The sequence below is a fragment of the Notamacropus eugenii genome, chromosome 1 (genome assembly GCF_028372415.1).
Source record: "Notamacropus eugenii isolate mMacEug1 chromosome 1, mMacEug1.pri_v2, whole genome shotgun sequence".
NCBI classification, from domain to species: domain Eukaryota; kingdom Metazoa; phylum Chordata; class Mammalia; order Diprotodontia; family Macropodidae; genus Notamacropus; species Notamacropus eugenii.
The window spans coordinates 739,301,490-739,320,672 of NC_092872.1; the positions used below are offsets into that span (position 1 = coordinate 739,301,490).

General features: G+C 44.4%; 1 protein-coding gene across 1 annotated transcript in view; it reads right to left on the reverse strand.

Moving 5' to 3' along the window:
• SFXN5 (sideroflexin 5) overlaps positions 1-19,183 on the reverse strand; it is a 205,074-nt gene that overhangs the window by 151,333 nt on the left and 34,558 nt on the right. Inside the window, exon 3 of the mRNA XM_072627630.1 lies at positions 2,476-2,553. Within this exon, the coding sequence (XP_072483731.1) occupies positions 2,476-2,553 (78 nt within the window). The remainder of the gene's footprint in view (positions 1-2,475; positions 2,554-19,183) is intronic.

The following is a 19,183-nucleotide window of genomic DNA, read 5'->3' on the forward strand; positions in this document are numbered from 1 at the left end:
GCACAGTCTTACAGTAGGTAAAATTTTTACTCCCCAGGGGCCTCACTTCATAAAATCTAGAACAGTAATGGGTTCTTCCCCCACCAACCCTCACCTCAGGTCCCTTCTCCTTGGCTCCCCAAATCCATCCCATCAACCACCTACTGGGGAGGCAAGAAGTCCCAGATGAGAGGGACTTTCTTTTTTTTTGCAGCATGGTTTGAGAGGGGGCATTGTGGGCTAGGTGTCTGAGGGCCATCTAATGCTGATATTCCATAGTTCCAAGTTACTCATCCCTCTGTCTCCTCTACAGACAAGATGGAAAAAGTTGCCCTCCCAACCCCCAAGGGTCAAAATCATCAGTAAACAGGTTCTAGGTTTCACAGCCTGAGCTAGACAAGGCAGCACATGTCCAGGGGCAGATGGAGATCTGAAAAGCCTAAGGCATCCATCAAAATACGCACCATGCTTCTGAGGTGACTGAGAGTGGAAAAAGTAGGTCTCCTGTCTTTGTAAGAAGTGGTGGACTACAGGTGCAGAATGAGACATACTCTCTCACATATGACCAATATGCTGAGTTGTTTAAACTGAACTGCCTTGTTATAGGGGAGGGTGCTGGGGGGGAAGGGGAGCATTTGAGCTGAGCTCTGAAGGAAATCTGGTATTTCCTGAGACTAAGATGAAAACGGAGTGTATTCTAAGCAGGGCAGATAGCCAGAACAAAGGTGTAGACATACAGGGTCATGTGTTAGGAACGGCAAGTCAGCAAGTTTGGCTAAGTATGGACGTGGCGGGGGAGGGGTGTCATGTGTAAGAAGATTGGAAAACAGAGATGGCAGCCAGGAAACTGACAACAATGTTTTTTTAAGTGCCCCCCCCAAATACACACACACATGTGCATATAAATATACATATATGTATGTATGCACACATACACACATGTGTTTTACATACATGCTGATATCCACACATTTTACATACATGCTGATATCCACACATGTTACTTTTTTTTTTTCCCTTTCTAGACTCAAAGTACAGTTTTCCAAAATGCCCACCCCTCACTAACAATGAACCTACATGTTGAGCTGACCTGGGCCAAGGGTGACCTCTAGCCCAAACAGGACAATGGAAAAGGGGAGTGTTGAGGAACAAGGACTGATGAACCCACACTATCGCCATCCCCCTCCTCCTAATAACCCCCTCAGGACCTATGATAGGGGATGACCTTACAGCAAGGGCTTTTGGGATCACAGAATTTCAGAGTAGAGTTTAACCTTAGATATCATCTAGTCTCACCCCATCTATTACAAATGAGGAAACTGAGGTCTGGATGAGTTAAAAGCGACCTGCCCAAGGTCACAAAGGCAGTCACTATCATAGCTGGGGTTGCCAGCTCCTTAAGAACAAGGGATGTCTTGTGTCTTCTGGGCATCCCCAGTGTTTAGCATGGTGCCTGGCACGGTGCCTGGCACCTAATAAAATGTTTACAGGCTGACTGGTGGCTGACTCTAAATCCAGTGTCCTTGCCAGATTTGTATGTCATCTCTGACACTACTAGTTGTGTGACTTTGAGCAAGTGATTTACTGCCCCGAACCTCAGTTTCTTCACCTGTAAAATGAAAATAATGACCCATAAACTCCATTTTATAGGGTTGTGACAATGCTTGGAAGGAATACCATATACAAAGCACTTTGAACATCTGAAAGCACTGTAGAAGGGTCCATTACGGTTATTATTATACCACACAGTGCTCCCTTGCAATCCCTTTGATGGGATCCATAGCTTTATAAAGAGGTTCTCCTTTCAGGGAGGGAGAAGCACAGTATTCAAGAGAATTCATGGGTTTCAAGTACTTTGAGGAAATTATCAGTCTCTATAAGACAACTGAAAATGTCTCATTTGTTCAGGAAGAGGATGAAAGCATCCTCAGCTTGGAAACACTGTGGTTAGTTAGTACTGGTACTTAACAAGGAATAGTACCTTAAAAAAAAAAATTAAAGTCTTCTTTTCCAACTCAATCTCTCCCTTCCCTCTTTCTCTTCTCTTCATCTACATTATCCCTGAAGAACAGGTTTCTTGGGCAAAGAATTTAAGAGAAAAAAAGAAAAGGAAAGGGGTAAGGGGTTGGGCCAGGCTCTGGTGATCTGGATGAGGCCCGGGGCCTCTTTCCACATTACCCAAAGCCTCATTAACCAAACTTGTCACTTCCCTTCTTCCTTGTCTGGGACTCACTCACCTGAGATAGTTCCTCACTGGCCCACCAGCCACCTAGTGCACCACAGTATGGGGAGCAGAAGTAACAAAGGGGGATTTCCAGTGGCCTCCCAAATACTGAGGGTTCCCAGAATTAGCAGAAGCAGTTATGGGGATAAGAATGGAAAGCCTGGGGTTGAAATAAGATTTGGGGTTTGCCTTGAAGGATGCGTGCCCAGAGGTGGCTCAGCCCTGGCACCCACCACAACCTCCACCATCCCCCAGAGGGGATGCACACTTACCTGTTCATTAGTGACTCCAGGAGGCAGCGTCCCATGCTTGTAATCTTCTAAGAGCTGCACAGCTTCTTTAAGGCGACTCTAGGAGTAAAAGGGAAATACAAGGGAAATAGTTAAGAGCATGAAGTTTCCAAAGTCACACAAAAGATCACTTGACAAACACTTCTCAAGCTACTGTACTCGAAGGGTACTGAGCAGGAGCTGGAAGAGCTCGAGGACAGCCTCTGCCTCCTGAGCTTCCATTCCAGCTAATAACTCAGACAGGTCATAGCCATAAAAAAATGAAGACCAACACATGGTAGTCTTAGTAAGGGCTACAGAGTGGATGGTGGATACTTCTAGGATAATGAGGCTTATTCTTCAACACAGAGAACAAATAGTATATACTAGGTATATACAGTAAACACAGAGAGAATAAATACAAAGCAATCCATTGAGTCAGAACGAATCACATTCTCTTGGCCCTCTTTCTTAGCCAAGGTATTGGGTCTTGCAGTGATAACAATGAGAAAACAGAATTCCTGCCCTCAGAAAGGTCACAATCTAGCAGGGGAGATGGGATAGGACTCTAGACAAATCATGGAGGAAAAAAAAATTACAGAAAGGAAACAAATATTTATCAGCTGCCTGCTATGTGCCAGGCACTACGCTAAATGCTTTACATGTATGATCTCTGTTGATCCTCACAATAATCTGAGAGGTTAGGTAGTATCATAATCCCTGTTTTTAAAGCTGAGGAAACTGAGGCAGTGTATCAGTAAGCACCCCGACACACAGAGGGGCCTGCTACCACAGGTTCTTAGATCTGTATTCATGAAAGGAAAGGCAACTTTTGAAGGGTTAACTATCACTTTAACCAAGCACATGTATCATTCACCTAGTTCAGGGGAGTCAGCACCCTGAACTTCAAAGAAAATACAGAGAAATCAAAGATCAACATGCGTGTGTTTTTACATACATGCTGATATTCACACATATTACTTTTTTCCTCTGCCTAAATTCAACAGACAGGTCCAAGCGTCTGACCATAGCTACCAGAGAGGGAAGCACTGACATCTGGGTTTTCAAAGTGGCGGGGCTTCCCAGAGTTCTCGTCTGGTCAAACACTTCCAGTCACTAAGCCCCAAAGTAAAACCTCATCCTCAGAGTATTTATACTTTTTTTAGAGCCAGAGGGCATCACAACCCTTGAGAACCAGTGCCTCATTAACAAATGATATGGGCCTTCCCACAAATCCACTCCAAGGGGCCCCTGCCAAGGGCTCCTGGACCCCCCTAGCTTTAGAGTGATTATCAGTAGTAACTGTTGTTTCTCACCCAGCCTGATGTCTTTGTTTTCTAGACCTCATTACAGGGGCCACGCCCTGGCTACTTCTTAAACAGGTACTCAATGAATGGGCGTTGCCTCACCCAAAGTGAGTACCTGCAAAGACCTTGGCCTAAAGGCCCCAAGGTATCCTGGGCCATCTCCAGTCATCCTGAGGAATATCAGGTCACTGCATTGAGAGGGCTCTGGAGGAGAAGTGAGGCTGGTGGCCTGCACAGCCCTCCTTCACTCAAAATAAAGTCAAGTGCAAGTCATGTCATTATTTCTCTGATGGCATGGTCTTTCAACAGCAACAAGGACAAACACGATCCCTTACCAAACTCCCCTTAATGGGCAGGCCCATTAATGGATGGGGAAGACCTTTAATCACATTAAAATAATTAACAATACAAATACATATACTGCTTCTAGTTAAAGAAGCTCTTATAAAGGCAAGATTCAACCAGAGACACTTGATTATACTAAAACAAAAACAGCAAAAGATCCTATTTTGCTTGCCATCACAGGCAGACATACAGGATCACACAGCTAGTAATCATTTAAGGCTGGATTTGAATTCAGAGCTGCCTGACTTCAGGCCCAGGGCTCAATCCACTGGCCCACTACCAAAAGCACTGAACAAGGAATGGTTGTTTTGTTTTAAAAATTATTATAAACTTAAATAAAAAATATTTAAATACACAAAGAAGAAATATTATATATTAAATTATACATGAAAACTTCAAATAATTGCCATTGGCTTTCTAACACACATAAATACACAATCACAGGATGGGCCACAGATTCAGAGCTGAAGGGACTTTGGAGGTCATTCTTGCCTCCCCCCTCTAGAACAGAAGTCCTAAGATCTGAACAAGTGATGATGGAGGCTGAGAGAAAAGGCATTTCAGGCAGTGAGAACATCGGGGGCAGACTCATAGAATCTGAGAGTTGGGAGTGTCCTCAGTGGCCTGGTAGTTCAACTCAAACACAAAAGGAATATCCACTCTGACGCACCCAATGAGGACTCACTGGGGCTCTGCTTGGCAACCCCCAAAGAAGGGGAGCCACCACTTCCTGAAGAGGCTCCTCCACCTTTTTTCCTGATATCAGGCCCAAGGGCAACAGCCCCTGGTTCTGTCCCTGGAGCCATTCCTCCATCCAACAGCGTTTCTCATACAAGACGACAGTCATCATGGGGGACATGATGTCTTCTCTGTCTTCTCTGCTCCAGTTTCTTGGCCTGGAGTTGACCCTGCAGCATCCCAGCTGCCATTCTCTGAAAACTCTCAGCCTATGAAGGCCATTCTTCAACTGGGGCAACTGGAACTGATGATGATAGTCTAGGTGAGGTCTGATCTGACTGAGGCAGAGCCTAAGGGGCCTCTTCTTTCCTGTTCCTGGAAGCCCTAACGTGCCCAGTGGGGTGGTGGGCACCACATCTCACTGCTAACTCATACTAAGCTTGAAGCACTCCCAGGTATAGGGGCTAGAAAGTGCAGAATGTGTCTGAGGAACACAGAGTCTTAGATTTACAGCTGAAGGCAACCTTGAAAATTCCCTAGTCCCACCCTGTCCTTTCACAGAGAAGGCCACTGTGATCCATTGCCCAAAGTCACAAAAGTGACTAGTTGGGGAACTGAAGGCAGGTCCTCTGTCTTCAAATCTAGCATTCCTATTAACTAGTTGGGCTGGAGGCTTAGAAACAAATGCACAAATCCATCTAGTATCAACTCAAGGGTATAAACTCTTGGAGAAAGAACTCTTAGGAAATAATAATTGCTGGGAAAACTGGCTAAAACTGTGGTGATTAAAAACTTTAAGAGACATGATTTCTGGGCCATATAACCATTTTATTAATAATGTCAGCATTTTTTAAAAAATGATGGTCATTTGGCCGACCAAAGACGATCATAGCAGTGGGCTCACAGTTTATATATCCATTGGAAGAGGGATAGGTCCTGAAGGTGGCAATCAACTCTGATTGGTTAACAATTAATAAGAGAATGAATATTACAATGAGGGACTGAACTATTCAAATGAACCTTGACTGTGTCATTTACTTCTAAGTTACCCCAATTTATTTAAAGAATTTATCTCTACCCAAGCCTGAGAAGAACACAATGGTGTCCCCACTGTTAAGAAAGTTAGTTCAATCTCATTATCAGTAACGACCTTTAAGAGACTGACTTTTTGAAGTTAGTACTTTAGAGAAAAGGGGGCTTTAGATCTCCTCAAATCATGGTTATTAATTATCATTTCTCTCAAACCAACATTTTCTACCATATCACACACAAATTCCAAATGGATGAATGGTCAAAATATGAAAAGTCACATTTCACAACTATAGATGGTGGGTATAAGGGGTGAGACTTGTAACCTGAAACAGGATAAAAGTGATCATAAAAGATAAAAGAGGTCATCACAATTATATACGATGTAAAAGCTTTTGCCCAAATTAAGCAAACTGAGCTAAATCAGGACATGTGGTGGGGAAAATTATTTGTATTAAACATCCCTGACAAATGGTTGATATTCAACATCTTAAGGGAACTAACACAAATCTAAGAGAACTGGATCTGATGACCTTGGAGGTCCATTCCCACTCAAATTTTATTACACTAGGAATAGGAACAATTCGGAGATGACTTATATGAACTGACACAGAGTGAAGCAAGCAAAGCCAAGGAAAGGAAAGGAAACAATTTACAAAACTACAACAATGAAAGTGGAAAGAACCAAAACAGGTTCACTAAAGGCTATGGAATTATAATGTCATTTAGGGTTAGAATCAGATAGAATCAGCGCACTCTGACTCAGAGAAGAGTAGAGAAAATGTTTCTCACTCCCCTGTTTGCAAAGGTGGGGTCTATGGACATGGGATTTTTCACATATAGTTACACATGCCTGAAATATTAACAAGCTTTGTAGAAAATGCATCTTCCCCTGTTTTCTCCTCCTCCTGTTTCTTTTTTGACTTTGTAACAAGGGCTGGCTCTCTGAGGAGGGGAAGGGAAATAGAGAGAGATCTAGAAATGCAGGTGATACAGAAACAAAAGCTATCAATAAAAATGAAATTAAAAAATTACAGGATACCAGCTGTGATCGGGTGGGGTTTGAGGGAAGGAGAAAACCCTTGGCTAGGGAGAAAAGGGTAGAGAATCAAGGAAGACAGTAAGTGTCCTTAAGGATCATACCATGTTGGGGTACGTCCAAGAGACCAAACAGAAATATATCCATAGGCAAACATATCCATGGGGCCATGGCAAGTTCTCAAGTATGTCTCATATACTCACAGCTGAGCTAGGTACAAGGCTTGCCCTAGGTAAAACCATGAAGTGGACAGAACAAAACTGCCTTAGAGCATCCTCCCAGACACTCTTCCCCTGTGATGGAATTCTCCCTATCTCAAGTTTCTCCCTTCTCCAAACCATTCTTCCAGCAGCTGCCAAATGGATCTTCCTAAAGCAGAGCTCTGACCATATCACTGCCCCATGATAAATGCCAAACCTCCTGGGCCTAGTTTGATTTAAGAACCTCCACATTCAGGGTCCATCCCATCTTCACAAACCACTCACTCTGTTTTAGACAAACTGGCTGACTTTTTGTTGTGTCTGGAACATTACCTCTCCATGCCTAAAATGGACTTACTCCTCCACTGGTTTCTTACAGACTCATCTTCCTAAGTGAGGCCTCTCCAGTCCCCTTCCAGTTGTTGGAAATCTTCCCTTCACTTCCACCAGATACAATATTACTTTGTATTTACCCTGTATATATTATGCATAGACTTGTCTGTGTATATGCTGCTTTCTCTCAGTAGATTATAAGCATCCCAAGGGCAAGAATTGTTTCGATTTCTCTGTCTCCTCAATGCTTAATATAGTTCTTGGCCCATATAGACAGTCAGTAAACTTATTTAAGTACCTACTATGTGCCATACACTTGATAAACGTCTGAGAAATTGAATTCTCTTTAAGTCACTCCTTGTTTGGCAGAGGCCAGGGCTGTGGAGGTGACTCTCCCCCTCAGAAATCAGAACTTCCCGGACTTCAACAATGAGACCCTCAGCCTTCCAGCCTCTTGATACCATCCTTCCTCTCCCTGATCCCTTGCTGGGACCCAGAACCATGGGATCATAGAAAGCCGGGACAGGTTTTAGAAACTGACTAGTATAATCTCTTCATTTTAAAAGAACGCCAAAGCCCAGGCAAACCTGTAGTGCCTTCCCTGCTTTACGGATAGCCACACTATTCATTTTCATTTGGGGCAAAAAGCCTAGTCAGGAGAGACAGTGTTCCTTGGCAGACAGAGAGGCAGCCTCAGCAGACCTCAGCCACAGCCTCAGTTCCACGCTGGATGCGTGAGACCTTAGACAAGTCAATGACCTCTCAGTCAACAGAGAACACTCAAAGTTGAAGATGGGCGCCGACTGCATTGGTGGAGAATGCTTCCTTATCAAGAGTTCAGGAGTTCTCAGTGCCCTAGATCAGAGATCCCCAGAACAAAGAAACCACAACAAAATCCTGATCAGAGGGAAAAGAGTACGTACAGTATCCTCCACTCCAGAATGGCCTGAACCCCACTGCTCCCTAAAGTTCCTCTCCATCCCACCCTATCAAAATCTGACCCCCAAGATAAAAGCCAACATTAGCCCGGACTCCTAAGTATTTATTTAACTTGAATTTTAAGCCTTTTCTTTAATTAGGAAATAAGAGGCCAAGGTCATGGCTCCTGAGTAAGTGGGCTACAGCCAGTAGACAGAGGAAGGAGGAAGACCCATGGTTCTAGTTAGGATAAAGGAGCAGATACATGGGGAATCTTCCAAAAAGAGAAAGGACATTCTCTGGGAAACAGCTCCCCAGTGTCCAAACAGGGTTTGTTGATGTGCAGAGCAGGGAGCCCGACTGGCAATTAAAATTCCACCCAGCTTTACCCCATCTCCCAGCCAGTCAAGCTCCCACTCTGCTGGGTTACAAAGAGCTTGAGAAAACATCTCCCAGTTCAGAAGGCAAGGCGATGAGGAAAAAAGTTTTCTTCTATGGGATTCATTGTGGCTGCTGTCCCCCTGCCTGGAAATCCACAGACACAATTCTGGAGAATACCATTCTATAGCCAGTCACCAGAGCAACGTCTCTCCCCATCAATAAATCAATCAAAAGAGCCCTGTGCTTTTGCCCTCAAAGCCCATCTGTAGCCCCCCAGCCCTGAGACTCCAGGCTATGGAAAAGAGACTAGGATGTAAACCCCTTGAGGGCAGGGACTAAGTCATTTTGGATTTGGTAATCCCAGTGCCCAGCATGAGGCCCCCATTGGTTTGTAACAAATGCTGGCAGAATGAGTGAATGAGAATGTTTTGTTTTGTTTATTTCTCTTCCCCTATCTCCAGTGCTAGCTCTGGGATATTCTAAGGGCAGGCCCCATTGATGGCCGTCCTACAGATTATCCGCCAACTACAATCCAGCCAGATGTGGAGAGGGTATGAGATGGATGCAAGGACAAATCCCTTCACAGAGTAGTAAATATGCTGTGTGGTTACACACACACACACACACACACATACACACACACACACACATAAATACATATGTGCATTTGTGAGTGCATATATATATATATTTAAAATTTTTTTATATATCTATGCATACATATATATATGTACATATACATATATGTATGCATAGATATATAAAAAAATTTTGAAATACTCTCCCACAAAATACATGGGGATTATTGAAAGTACCAAGGTCTTTTGTTGTGGTGGTGTTTCATTCATGTCCAACTCTCCATTATTCCATCTGGGGTTTTCTTGGCAAAAATACTGATGCAGTTTGCCATTTTCTTCTCCAGCTCATTTTACAGATGAGGAACTGAGGCAAACAGATTCAGTGACTTATCCAGGGTCACACAGCTAATATGTGTCTGAGGTCAGATTTGAACTCTGGAAGATGTCTTCCTGATTCCAAGTCCAGTTCACTATCCACTGTATCACCTAGCTACCCACACCATCCATGGTCTAGACATGGTTAAGAGTAATCATCACACATGGGAGCTTTAGACATGAAAACATTTATTAACAAGCAGCCTGGAAGAAAAGCGAGAGCAGATGAACATGGCCAAGCCTTTCCTCGAGAGGAGAAAACTATCTTCCTCCTTTCTCTGCAGAGGTGGGGGACTATGGGTGTTAAATATGGCATATGCTGTAGACTAAGTTGATGTGTTGGTTAGTTATACTGAATTGCATTGCCCCCCTTTGTCTTCGATCATTTGTTACAGGAGATTACTGAAAAGGGGGTGGAGGGACACAGATGACATAAAAACAACAGATACTAGTTTTCTACAACGCAGCTTTACAAAACTCCTTGTTGTCCTTAGCATTTCTACTCAGCCATGGCTCATTGTGAGCTTTCGCGCTCCTGATATTATTCCTACAAGACCACACCATGTAACTGTAGAGATAATTTACCACTCTCCCTCTTCTCCACTGCCAGTTCTTGTCTTTAAAAAGTCTGAGTTGACCAATGAGTTCTCTACTTGTTCATATCAGCTTCTAAACAACGTCACCTCTTCTGCTTCACTAATACTATGTCCTTGGATTCACCACGTTGTTCAAACGTTCACATGGTGGTCAGAAGAAGTGTTACAAGGACACTCTCAAGGCCTCTCTTAAGAACTTTGGAATTGATTGTGTGACATGGGAGACACTGGCACAGGACTGCTGAGCATGGTGTGCCCTCATCAGAGAAGTGCTGTGCTCGATGAGCAAAGCAGAATTGAAGTAGCTCAAAAGAAACATAGGATGCGCAAATTCAGAGTCTCCACCCCAGATTTCACACGGACTATCTGTGCCCAACCTGTGGTCAAGCATTCCAAGCTTGTATTGGTCTGATCAGTCACAGCTGGACACACTGAAATTTGACTCTACCACAGTGATGTCATTTTGGTCCTCTCTGAGGATGAAGGAGAACAACCAACCAACTAGTGGGGTCAGGTTCCTGTTCTGCTGACTCACAAGCAGAGGGGCAAAGCAGGCCCAATACAAAGTATTATACAATCTGGGCAATGGGAAATTGTGAGGAGGAAAAAAATTCTTCATGAAGCCCAAGGTACATTCTTCATGAGGCCCAAGGTGGCTTCAAAGTAGGACTTTAAAAAATGGGCAGAAATTCACCAGAGGAAGACCAGGAAGGAGAGGTGTCAGGCAGAAAGACCAGCTCTCTCTAGTGCACAGCTGGGAAAGTACCTGGGAGCATGACCAGGGGTCAAAATGTGGACTTTATAGGGCAGGGTAATACAGAAGAGACCATGCTGGAAAGGGACGTTGGTGACAGACCACAAATGGAAGGTCTTCAATCCTTGGTCAGAGAAACTAAGACTTGACTTGGGAGGCACTGGGGAGCTAGCAGAGTTCTGAGCAGAGCAGTGACGGTACCAGATGTACCGAGCAAGTGAGATGGGCACAGAGAACGGAGGTAAAAGGATGTGTCCAGCAGCCCTGGATGGTCATGAAAGCCAGGCCCAGCAGGATGACCATGGGAACAATCATCACAGTCAACCAGAACATGCCTAAATCGTGCTAGAATGTTTGCATTCACTCCCACAGGAGCCTCAAGAAACCTGTGATGCTTATACGGATTCCAGATATTGTTCCTACTTTACAAGGGGGGAAACAAGCTCAGGGAAGTTAAAGGGTCTTGCCCAGGGCCACAAAGCTGTTAGGGTGAGAGTTAGGGGTGAGACTGGAAACCAGGTCTTCATGATTTCACATCCAGAATTGTATCCACCATGTCTTCCCCTTATTCAATAAACTCTCATGGCTCCCTATTACCTCCGGAATGAAATTTAAAATCTTGTTTGGCTTTTAAACTCTGCAAAACCTAGCCAGGGGTGGGGAACCTGTGGCCTTGAGGCCACATGTGGCCCTCCAGATCCTCAAGTACAGTCCTTTGAAGGAACAGGGCCATACTTGAGGACCCAGAGGGCCATCCATATATGGGTTCCCCACCCTTGACCTATGCCCTTCCCAACCTTTCCAGTCTACTTACAGCATACAACACCCACCCCTCTTCCCACAAGACACTTTTCTGACTCCAAGTTTCTTCCCTGGCTGTCTCCTATGCCTAGAACTTGCTTGCTTCCTCACTGTGCCCTCCTGTCTTTCCTGGTTAGAGTCTGCCTTCTGCAAGATGGCTTCCCAGTCCAAAATCCTAGCGCCTCCCTCTACTGACTGTCTGCAGCTTATCCTTTCTATAGCTTCCTGTACCTAATTCTTTACTTGTCATTTGTCCCAACAGATGATGAGCTCCTTGTGAGACGGGGCTGGGTTTGGGTTTGGCCTTTCTTTGCATCCCTAACTCTCAGCATGGTGCTTGGCAGGTGCCGAATAAACGCTTGCTGACTTGACCAGGCTATGCTGCCCTGCAGAGAGGAGACAGGATGGATAATAATGATTATTAGTAGATCATACATTATATTATATATAATACATGCTGCCAGATTAGATAGCAATGATTGTTAGATTGCACACTAGATATCATGGTGGTTGTCCTTTGTCTTCGAAGAGGACCAAAATGAAATGTCAGTGTGTCCAACTGTGGCTGATCAGACCAATGTGAGCTCAGAATGCTCTGCCACAGGTTGGGCACAGATATTTGGGGTGGATCTCCCAAATTTGCGCATCCTGTGTTTACTCTGTGCTGTCTCAATTCTGCTCTGCTCAAAGAGCACAGCACCTTTTCTTAAGTGGGCACACCATGCTAAGTGGTCCTGTGCCAGTGTCTCCCATGCTGCACAGTCAAATCCAAAGTTCTTGAGAGAGACCTTGAGAGTATTCTTGTATCATTTCTTCTGGCCACCATGTGATCGCCTGCCCCATGCAAGTTCTCCATAAAATAGTCTTTTTGGTTGCCCAGAGAAGTTCATAAATACTGTACATCAATTTCATGGTGGCATGTTTGCCCAGGTTCTGGATAATGGACAAAGCTCTCGTGCCTTCCCAGTCACCAATGGAATGAAATAGGGCTGTGTGCTTGCTCCCATGCTTTTTAGCATGATGTTTTCAGCCATGTTGACAAATGCTTTCAATGAAGATGAACACAGCATCAAGGTCAATTACTGTACTGATGGTAAGTTCTTCAATTTGAAAAGGCTACAAGCCAAGAACAAAGCAGAGTGAGGGTTGGTGCATGATTTTCTGTTCACAGATGGTTGTGCACTCAATGCAGCCTCTGAAGTTGAGATGCAACAAAGTGTGGATCAATTCTCTGCTGCCTGTTCTAATTTTGGCCTAATAATTAACACCAACACAGGTGCTCCATCAGCCACCACCACACCATCCATATGTGGAACCATCAGTTCCAGCAAATGGAGAAATTTTGAATGCTGTGGATAAGTTCACTTACCTTGGTAGTATACTTTCCAGGGATGTACACATTGACAATGAGGTTGATGCACGCATTGCCAGAGCTAGCTCAGTGTTTGGGAGGCTCCAAAGAAAAGTTGGGGAGAGAAGAGGTATTAGACTGACTACCAAACTGAAGGTCTATGGAGCTGTTGTGCTGACCTCATTGTTGTATGCTTGTGAAACATGAACAGTCTACCAGCGCCATGCCAGGAAACTGAACTGCTTTCATTTGAACTGTCTTAGGAAGATTCTGAGGATCACCTGGCATGATAAGGTACCAGACACGGAAGTCCTTGCTCCAGTTTAACTGCCAAGTATTCAAACTATGCTTCAGAGAGCGCAACTCCGACGGGCTGGCCATGTTGTTCGAATGCAAAATGTACGCTTGCCAAAAACACTATTTTATGGAGAACTTGTACTAGATATCACACTTAATATATTACCACATTAGGTAATTATTATCAGATTACATAGTATACATAATATGTTACTAGATTACATAAGTTATTATATATAACATATTAGATTATACGTTATATTAGATATACATAATTAGATAAGTATTATTATTAGATCATACATTATATTATATATTATATAACATGTGCTATTAGATAATAGTAATTATTGTTAGATTGTTAGAGTGATTAGGGAAGCTAGATGGTGCTATAGATAGAACACAGCCTGAAGTCAGGAAAATTCATCTTTCTGAATTCAAATCCAGCCTCAGACCCTGGGCAAGTCACTTAAATCTGCTTGCCTCAGTTTCCTTATCTGTATGAACTGAAGAAACAGCAAACCACTCCAGTATCTTTGCCATGAAAACCCCAAATGGGGTCATAGAGAGTCAGAGACAATGGAAACTGAATAACAACAGCAACAAGGATGGGGAAGTGACATGCCTAGAATCACACAATTGCGCGGTAGCTGAGGTTGGGATTGGAAAGCAGCTCTTCCTGACTCCATGCTCTGTCTACTGCACTACACTGCTACTTGCTGCCTGCTCCACTGAATGTGGGAGAATTGGCTTGTTTTGCTGGATGTGAGAAGGTTTCAAAGGAGAAGGACAGAGTGAATGGTGGTGTCACAGGAAAAAAGTCAAGCAGGCCAGGTTTCAGGGGAAAGAGGCCAACATCCATCTTGAACTGGCTGAATTTGCTATGCCAGGGAACCACTGGGTGAGGGGCATGGAAGCAGAAGAACTTAACAAAGAATCTGGGTGCCCCCAAGCTCTCCAAGGAGAGCACCATCTCACCCCACTGCTGCCTCTGCTCCAAGCCTGTTTCCTGTCACTGAGGCAGCTTCCATGGAGCTGGAGGAGAGTCTGTGAGTGATGAATAGCGGAATGAATGGGGCTGTGTTCACATTATTTCCCCCCCATTTCTCGAAAGGATTCTCCAGAGTTTCTATAACAACCCTGGACAGATTCCAGCTCATTTGGCATCATCACCAAAAGAAGCCCTCCTCCCTCCCCCACCATGGAAAAAAAAAATTCAAAAGAGCCTTGACCCTGCCTCAGTTTTACTCAGCAGAGATGTGGGGGTGGAAGAGAAGGAAACACATCACTGGAGGTCCCAGGGAGAAGTCCAGGAATCAAAGGCCCCAAACCTGCTCTGTCTCCTGTTTCTAGGGCACAAGTCTCCAGCTCTGTCTCCAACACTTCGACCATCCTCACATGCAGAGACAGAGGGCCACACTACCCAAAAATCTTCTAAAGGCCTCAGCAAAGGACAGGGAAAGTCTATGCTGGAAAGAAGATACAAGCACCCTGAGGTATTGACGATGAAGATGCTGGTCCAGTCATCCTGGACTTCAACAAGGAATTACATAAGCAAAGTGATCAAACAAAAGTGTGCCCTTTGACCCAGCACTCCCACTCAAGAGCACAATATATCCCAAGGAAGCCCAAGTCAGAAAGAGAGATTCATCAGATACCCACATCTTCAGAGCAGTGCTAGCTCAGCAAGGGCCAAGAACCACAGAGTGCCCCCCATCACCTGGGGGAAACGGGCATATGCAGGGAACAGAACATGACTGTGCAGACAGAGAGGACAAGCAGCGGCACTCAGGAAAGTGGGGAGGTTTGTCAGAAGTAGAATCAGAGGCTCCACTCTGACTACAAAAATGCAAATGAGCAAAAAGGACGATTAATTCTGCGTAAAGAAAAAACCATGAAGATTCTACAGGACTAACGAAACCCGCTTCCTCCCTCCTGGCAGAGGAGGAAGATGACAAGACACAAGGGTGACAATATTATCAGACAGGTTTTCTGGAATGGACACCAGTGCTTATTCACAATGGAGAGCTCAGTTTGGGGGTGGAGTGTCCATGTGTGCATGTCTGTGTGTGTATAGATAATAAGTTAACTTGCCGACAAAACACATCAGCACAAAACCTATATATTCTTAAAACTACCAACTCCCTAGGGGAAGTTTGTTCTAATTGAGGCAAACAGGAAACCCTCTTATAGGAGGTAACATGGCCTGAGCCTTGAAGGGAGCCTGGGCTTCCAAAAGGCAGAGAGGAGGAGGGATAGCATTTCAGGCATGAGGGACAGCCTGGGCAAGAGCACTGAGGGGGGAAAGGGGAAGTAGGCCAGTCTGGAGGGAACACAATAGATTCAATTAGCCTAAAAGATAAGTTGGAGCCATAGCCCGGAAAGGACAGTCGGGTCAAGACAGGTTGAGCTACTTTGTATCCCCCTTTTATGCTTTGTTATAAAGGCCAGCTCCCAAAGTGGGAGGGATATGAGGTCAGTGACGATGGGCATTAAATGGCAACCAAAGGAATTTGTATTTTTATCCAAGAGTGGCTGGGGAGCTAGTGAAGCTCATCTGAAAACCAAGGCTCAGGGGGCAAGACTTGCTTGAGGTCACATACACAGTGAGCTCTTTCCATGAGACCTCAACACTTACTTACACAGGTAAAATCTCCTTATTTACAACAGTAGGTAAGAGAGACAATTTTAAAATATACACACATAGTGAGCTCAAAACAACAATACTTGTGATAAATGCAAGGACACTAAATTTAAAGACTTAAAATGAAATCTGCAACAACAGAAAAACAATGGATGTGGAGGCTGCAGCAACGTAGCTCAAAGGATTGGTCCCCAGGAAACAATCGGAAACAAAGCAGCCGCCCAAGGCCAGGCCATGTGGTCCATGAACATGATGGAATTTCTCTGTTCTGTGAGAAAAGATGTGTGATGAACTCAGAGAAGCATGGGAAGGTCTACACACACTGATGCAGAGCTACACGGTGACAACCACAACGAAATGGAAAGATCCACCACATACCAAAACACGAATGAGATAAAGTTAAAAATAACAAGCATGGCTTAAAGAGATATGACAAGATGGCCCCGGCCCCACCCCCAATCCTGTGCAGAAGCAGGTAGTCCACGGGAGCAGCCGGTACACTGCACGCATTTTCAGATGTCATTTTCAGTTTTTCTGATTCTCTCTCTCTCTCTCTCAAACAGTACTTGTTATATGGGATGGAGGTCAATGTAAAAAAAACAATAGACATCAGCAAAACTTATTTTAAAAAAGAAAACAAATGCTGGGAAATGGTTGCCCTCAAAGAAGAGATGTGAAAAGCCATTTCTCTCTGTTCCTTTGTAAAGGTGGGAGACCATGGGGGCATATCATATCACATACATATACATATATATACAATATACACACATATGCATACATATATATATTTGATATGTTAGTTCTTTTTTGTCCTTTTTTTCTCTTTATTTTATTCTTTTATAAGGGATATAAAAACAAAAGATATCTATTACTTCAAAGGGAGCCTCCTAGCAGACAAGGCTCCCAAATATTCCCTGACCTCCCAGCCCTACTAAAGGCTTTGGTTCAAGTTCAAGTTTCCCTACCCCTAACCCCAGTTCTAAGCTTATGAGTAAGGGCTCCTTGTTCTTTTGTTAAGGACTAAACAAAATGATCTCCACATCCCTCCCAGCTCTGAAATCCTCCCATCCTCAGTGCCCACAGTTGGGCTGGGGGAGGGGGCGGGTTGTTAGAGAGGTGTGCTCTGCCACTTTGAGGGACCAGCAGCCCTGCTTTAATGAAGCGCTCCCCACAGAGATGCGTTCACAACCTGTCCCAGGGTTTGTCACACGGGCCAGATACGTCCTTGGCTGCAGCCCATCTCCAACCTTTCTTCCCTGGCCAGAGTGTCTTTACCCTGTAATTAAGAATCTAATTCCGATGGTCATGACCTCACACCTGTCAAGAAAGAGGCAGGCATCCCTGCACTGCCAGCCCACGCCCTATGCCATGGTGGCAGGAGCCAGGTGCCCACTCAAACAGTAGCAGGGAAGCAGAGGCAGAAGCCTGGCATGGTCAGTTAAAGAACCTGACAACCCACGTCCCACACCTACAGTACTTGCCTGTCTCTCTAGGCCTATGGAGGCTGCCTATAGCTAAGGGAGAAAAGTACAACCAGACAAATGGGAACATTTCCCAGAATCTCCAAGCTGGAAGGGACCATTTAATGGTCCAACCTCCTCATTTGGCAGCATAGATAAATGAGGTCTAGAGAGTGTAAGCAACTTACCCGTAGTCCCATGAAAGCAAGTGGCACAGCCAGGATTTGAATTCAAGATGTATCTTTTTTAAATCAATTGACAGTCATTGTCTTAACATCACCTTAATTTCTCAATATATCCCTCCCACCTTGCCAACCTGATAACCCTATAACAAGGAGCTCCACCATCACCTGCAATGGACATCATGAGCAGTGCTCCCTATTTGTGGTCTGTCATCTTGGCAAAGAAGGCAAGGCAGGCAGTGTGGGTTCCTTGTCCTTCTTTGGGGCCCAGCTGGCGAATCCAGATCTTGTGACCCCAAGATCACTTCCCAAGGCCACCCATCAAGTCAATTTTGTGGCAAGGCCTGATCTCACATTCTATCCCCAATACTAACTGCCTGGGTGACTTTGGGGAAATTCCATGCTAATCCTCCAGTGCACAAATGTTCGCTGCCTCCCCAGAATCTGCAGCAGAATGGCTAGCATGCTGTCCTTGGAGTCAAGAAGAAGACTTGGGTTCAAAGGCTGCTTTGCCACATACTAGCTGTGTGATCATGGGCCAATCACTTAACCTTTCTAGACCTGGCTTTTCTCTTGTAAGGATCCTATGAATGTAATGGAATCCTCTTCTCTTCCCAGAGTAGCCCTCACCTTCTGTCTGTCTAATGAAATCTTTCTCTGCCTTTGAGGCCCAGCTTAGGTTCCATCTTCCCGCCTCCTGGAAGCCTGCCCTGAATCTTTGGATCATCAATCAATGACAAAAACCCAGGACACAATGAGAAGATTATGAAAAAAGAGTAGTCTCTAGTGATGTTTTCAAAGGCCCCTCAAAGATGCTCACACCTCAATTCCTAAACTCTGAGACTTCAGTTAAAGGGTCAAAATATATATAATTTATTAACCATTACTGCCAAGAGGCTTACGCTCAAGAAAGGACAGAGGTATCCTGAGTATGGCCCAGATAAAGAGGAGCCAAGCACTTCAGGCATCCTTTTTGCATTGTGCCGACTGCATTGTGCCCCAAAACATTACAGGGCCTCCTCAAACAGATCCATGAGCACTCAAAAGAAAAAGGCCTAATAATCCAAGCAGGAAAGGTCAGAGATGACCAAGGCCCAGAATCTGACTAGACTGTTATAAGCCAGAATTAGACCCTAAAAAAGTGCCATGGGTTGGATCCAGAACAGAAAAGGATAAAAAGAGCTGAACTGGATTTGGGAAACTGCTTTTAACCATCCCAAAATGCTTTCTAGAGCCCCTTCAAGTTCATGTATGCACAGACATATGTAAGGACATACAAATATTCTCCCAGAAATGCTGCATGTATGCAAATACTGAAACATTGTGGTCATGAAGCAATTAGTCATAACTTGATTTGACCCAAAGGGCAATGGCTATGCACAGTGGCATATGGAATAGCATTCATAAGGGGTGTGCTGCTAAGTGTTTAACAACCAGCTCTTG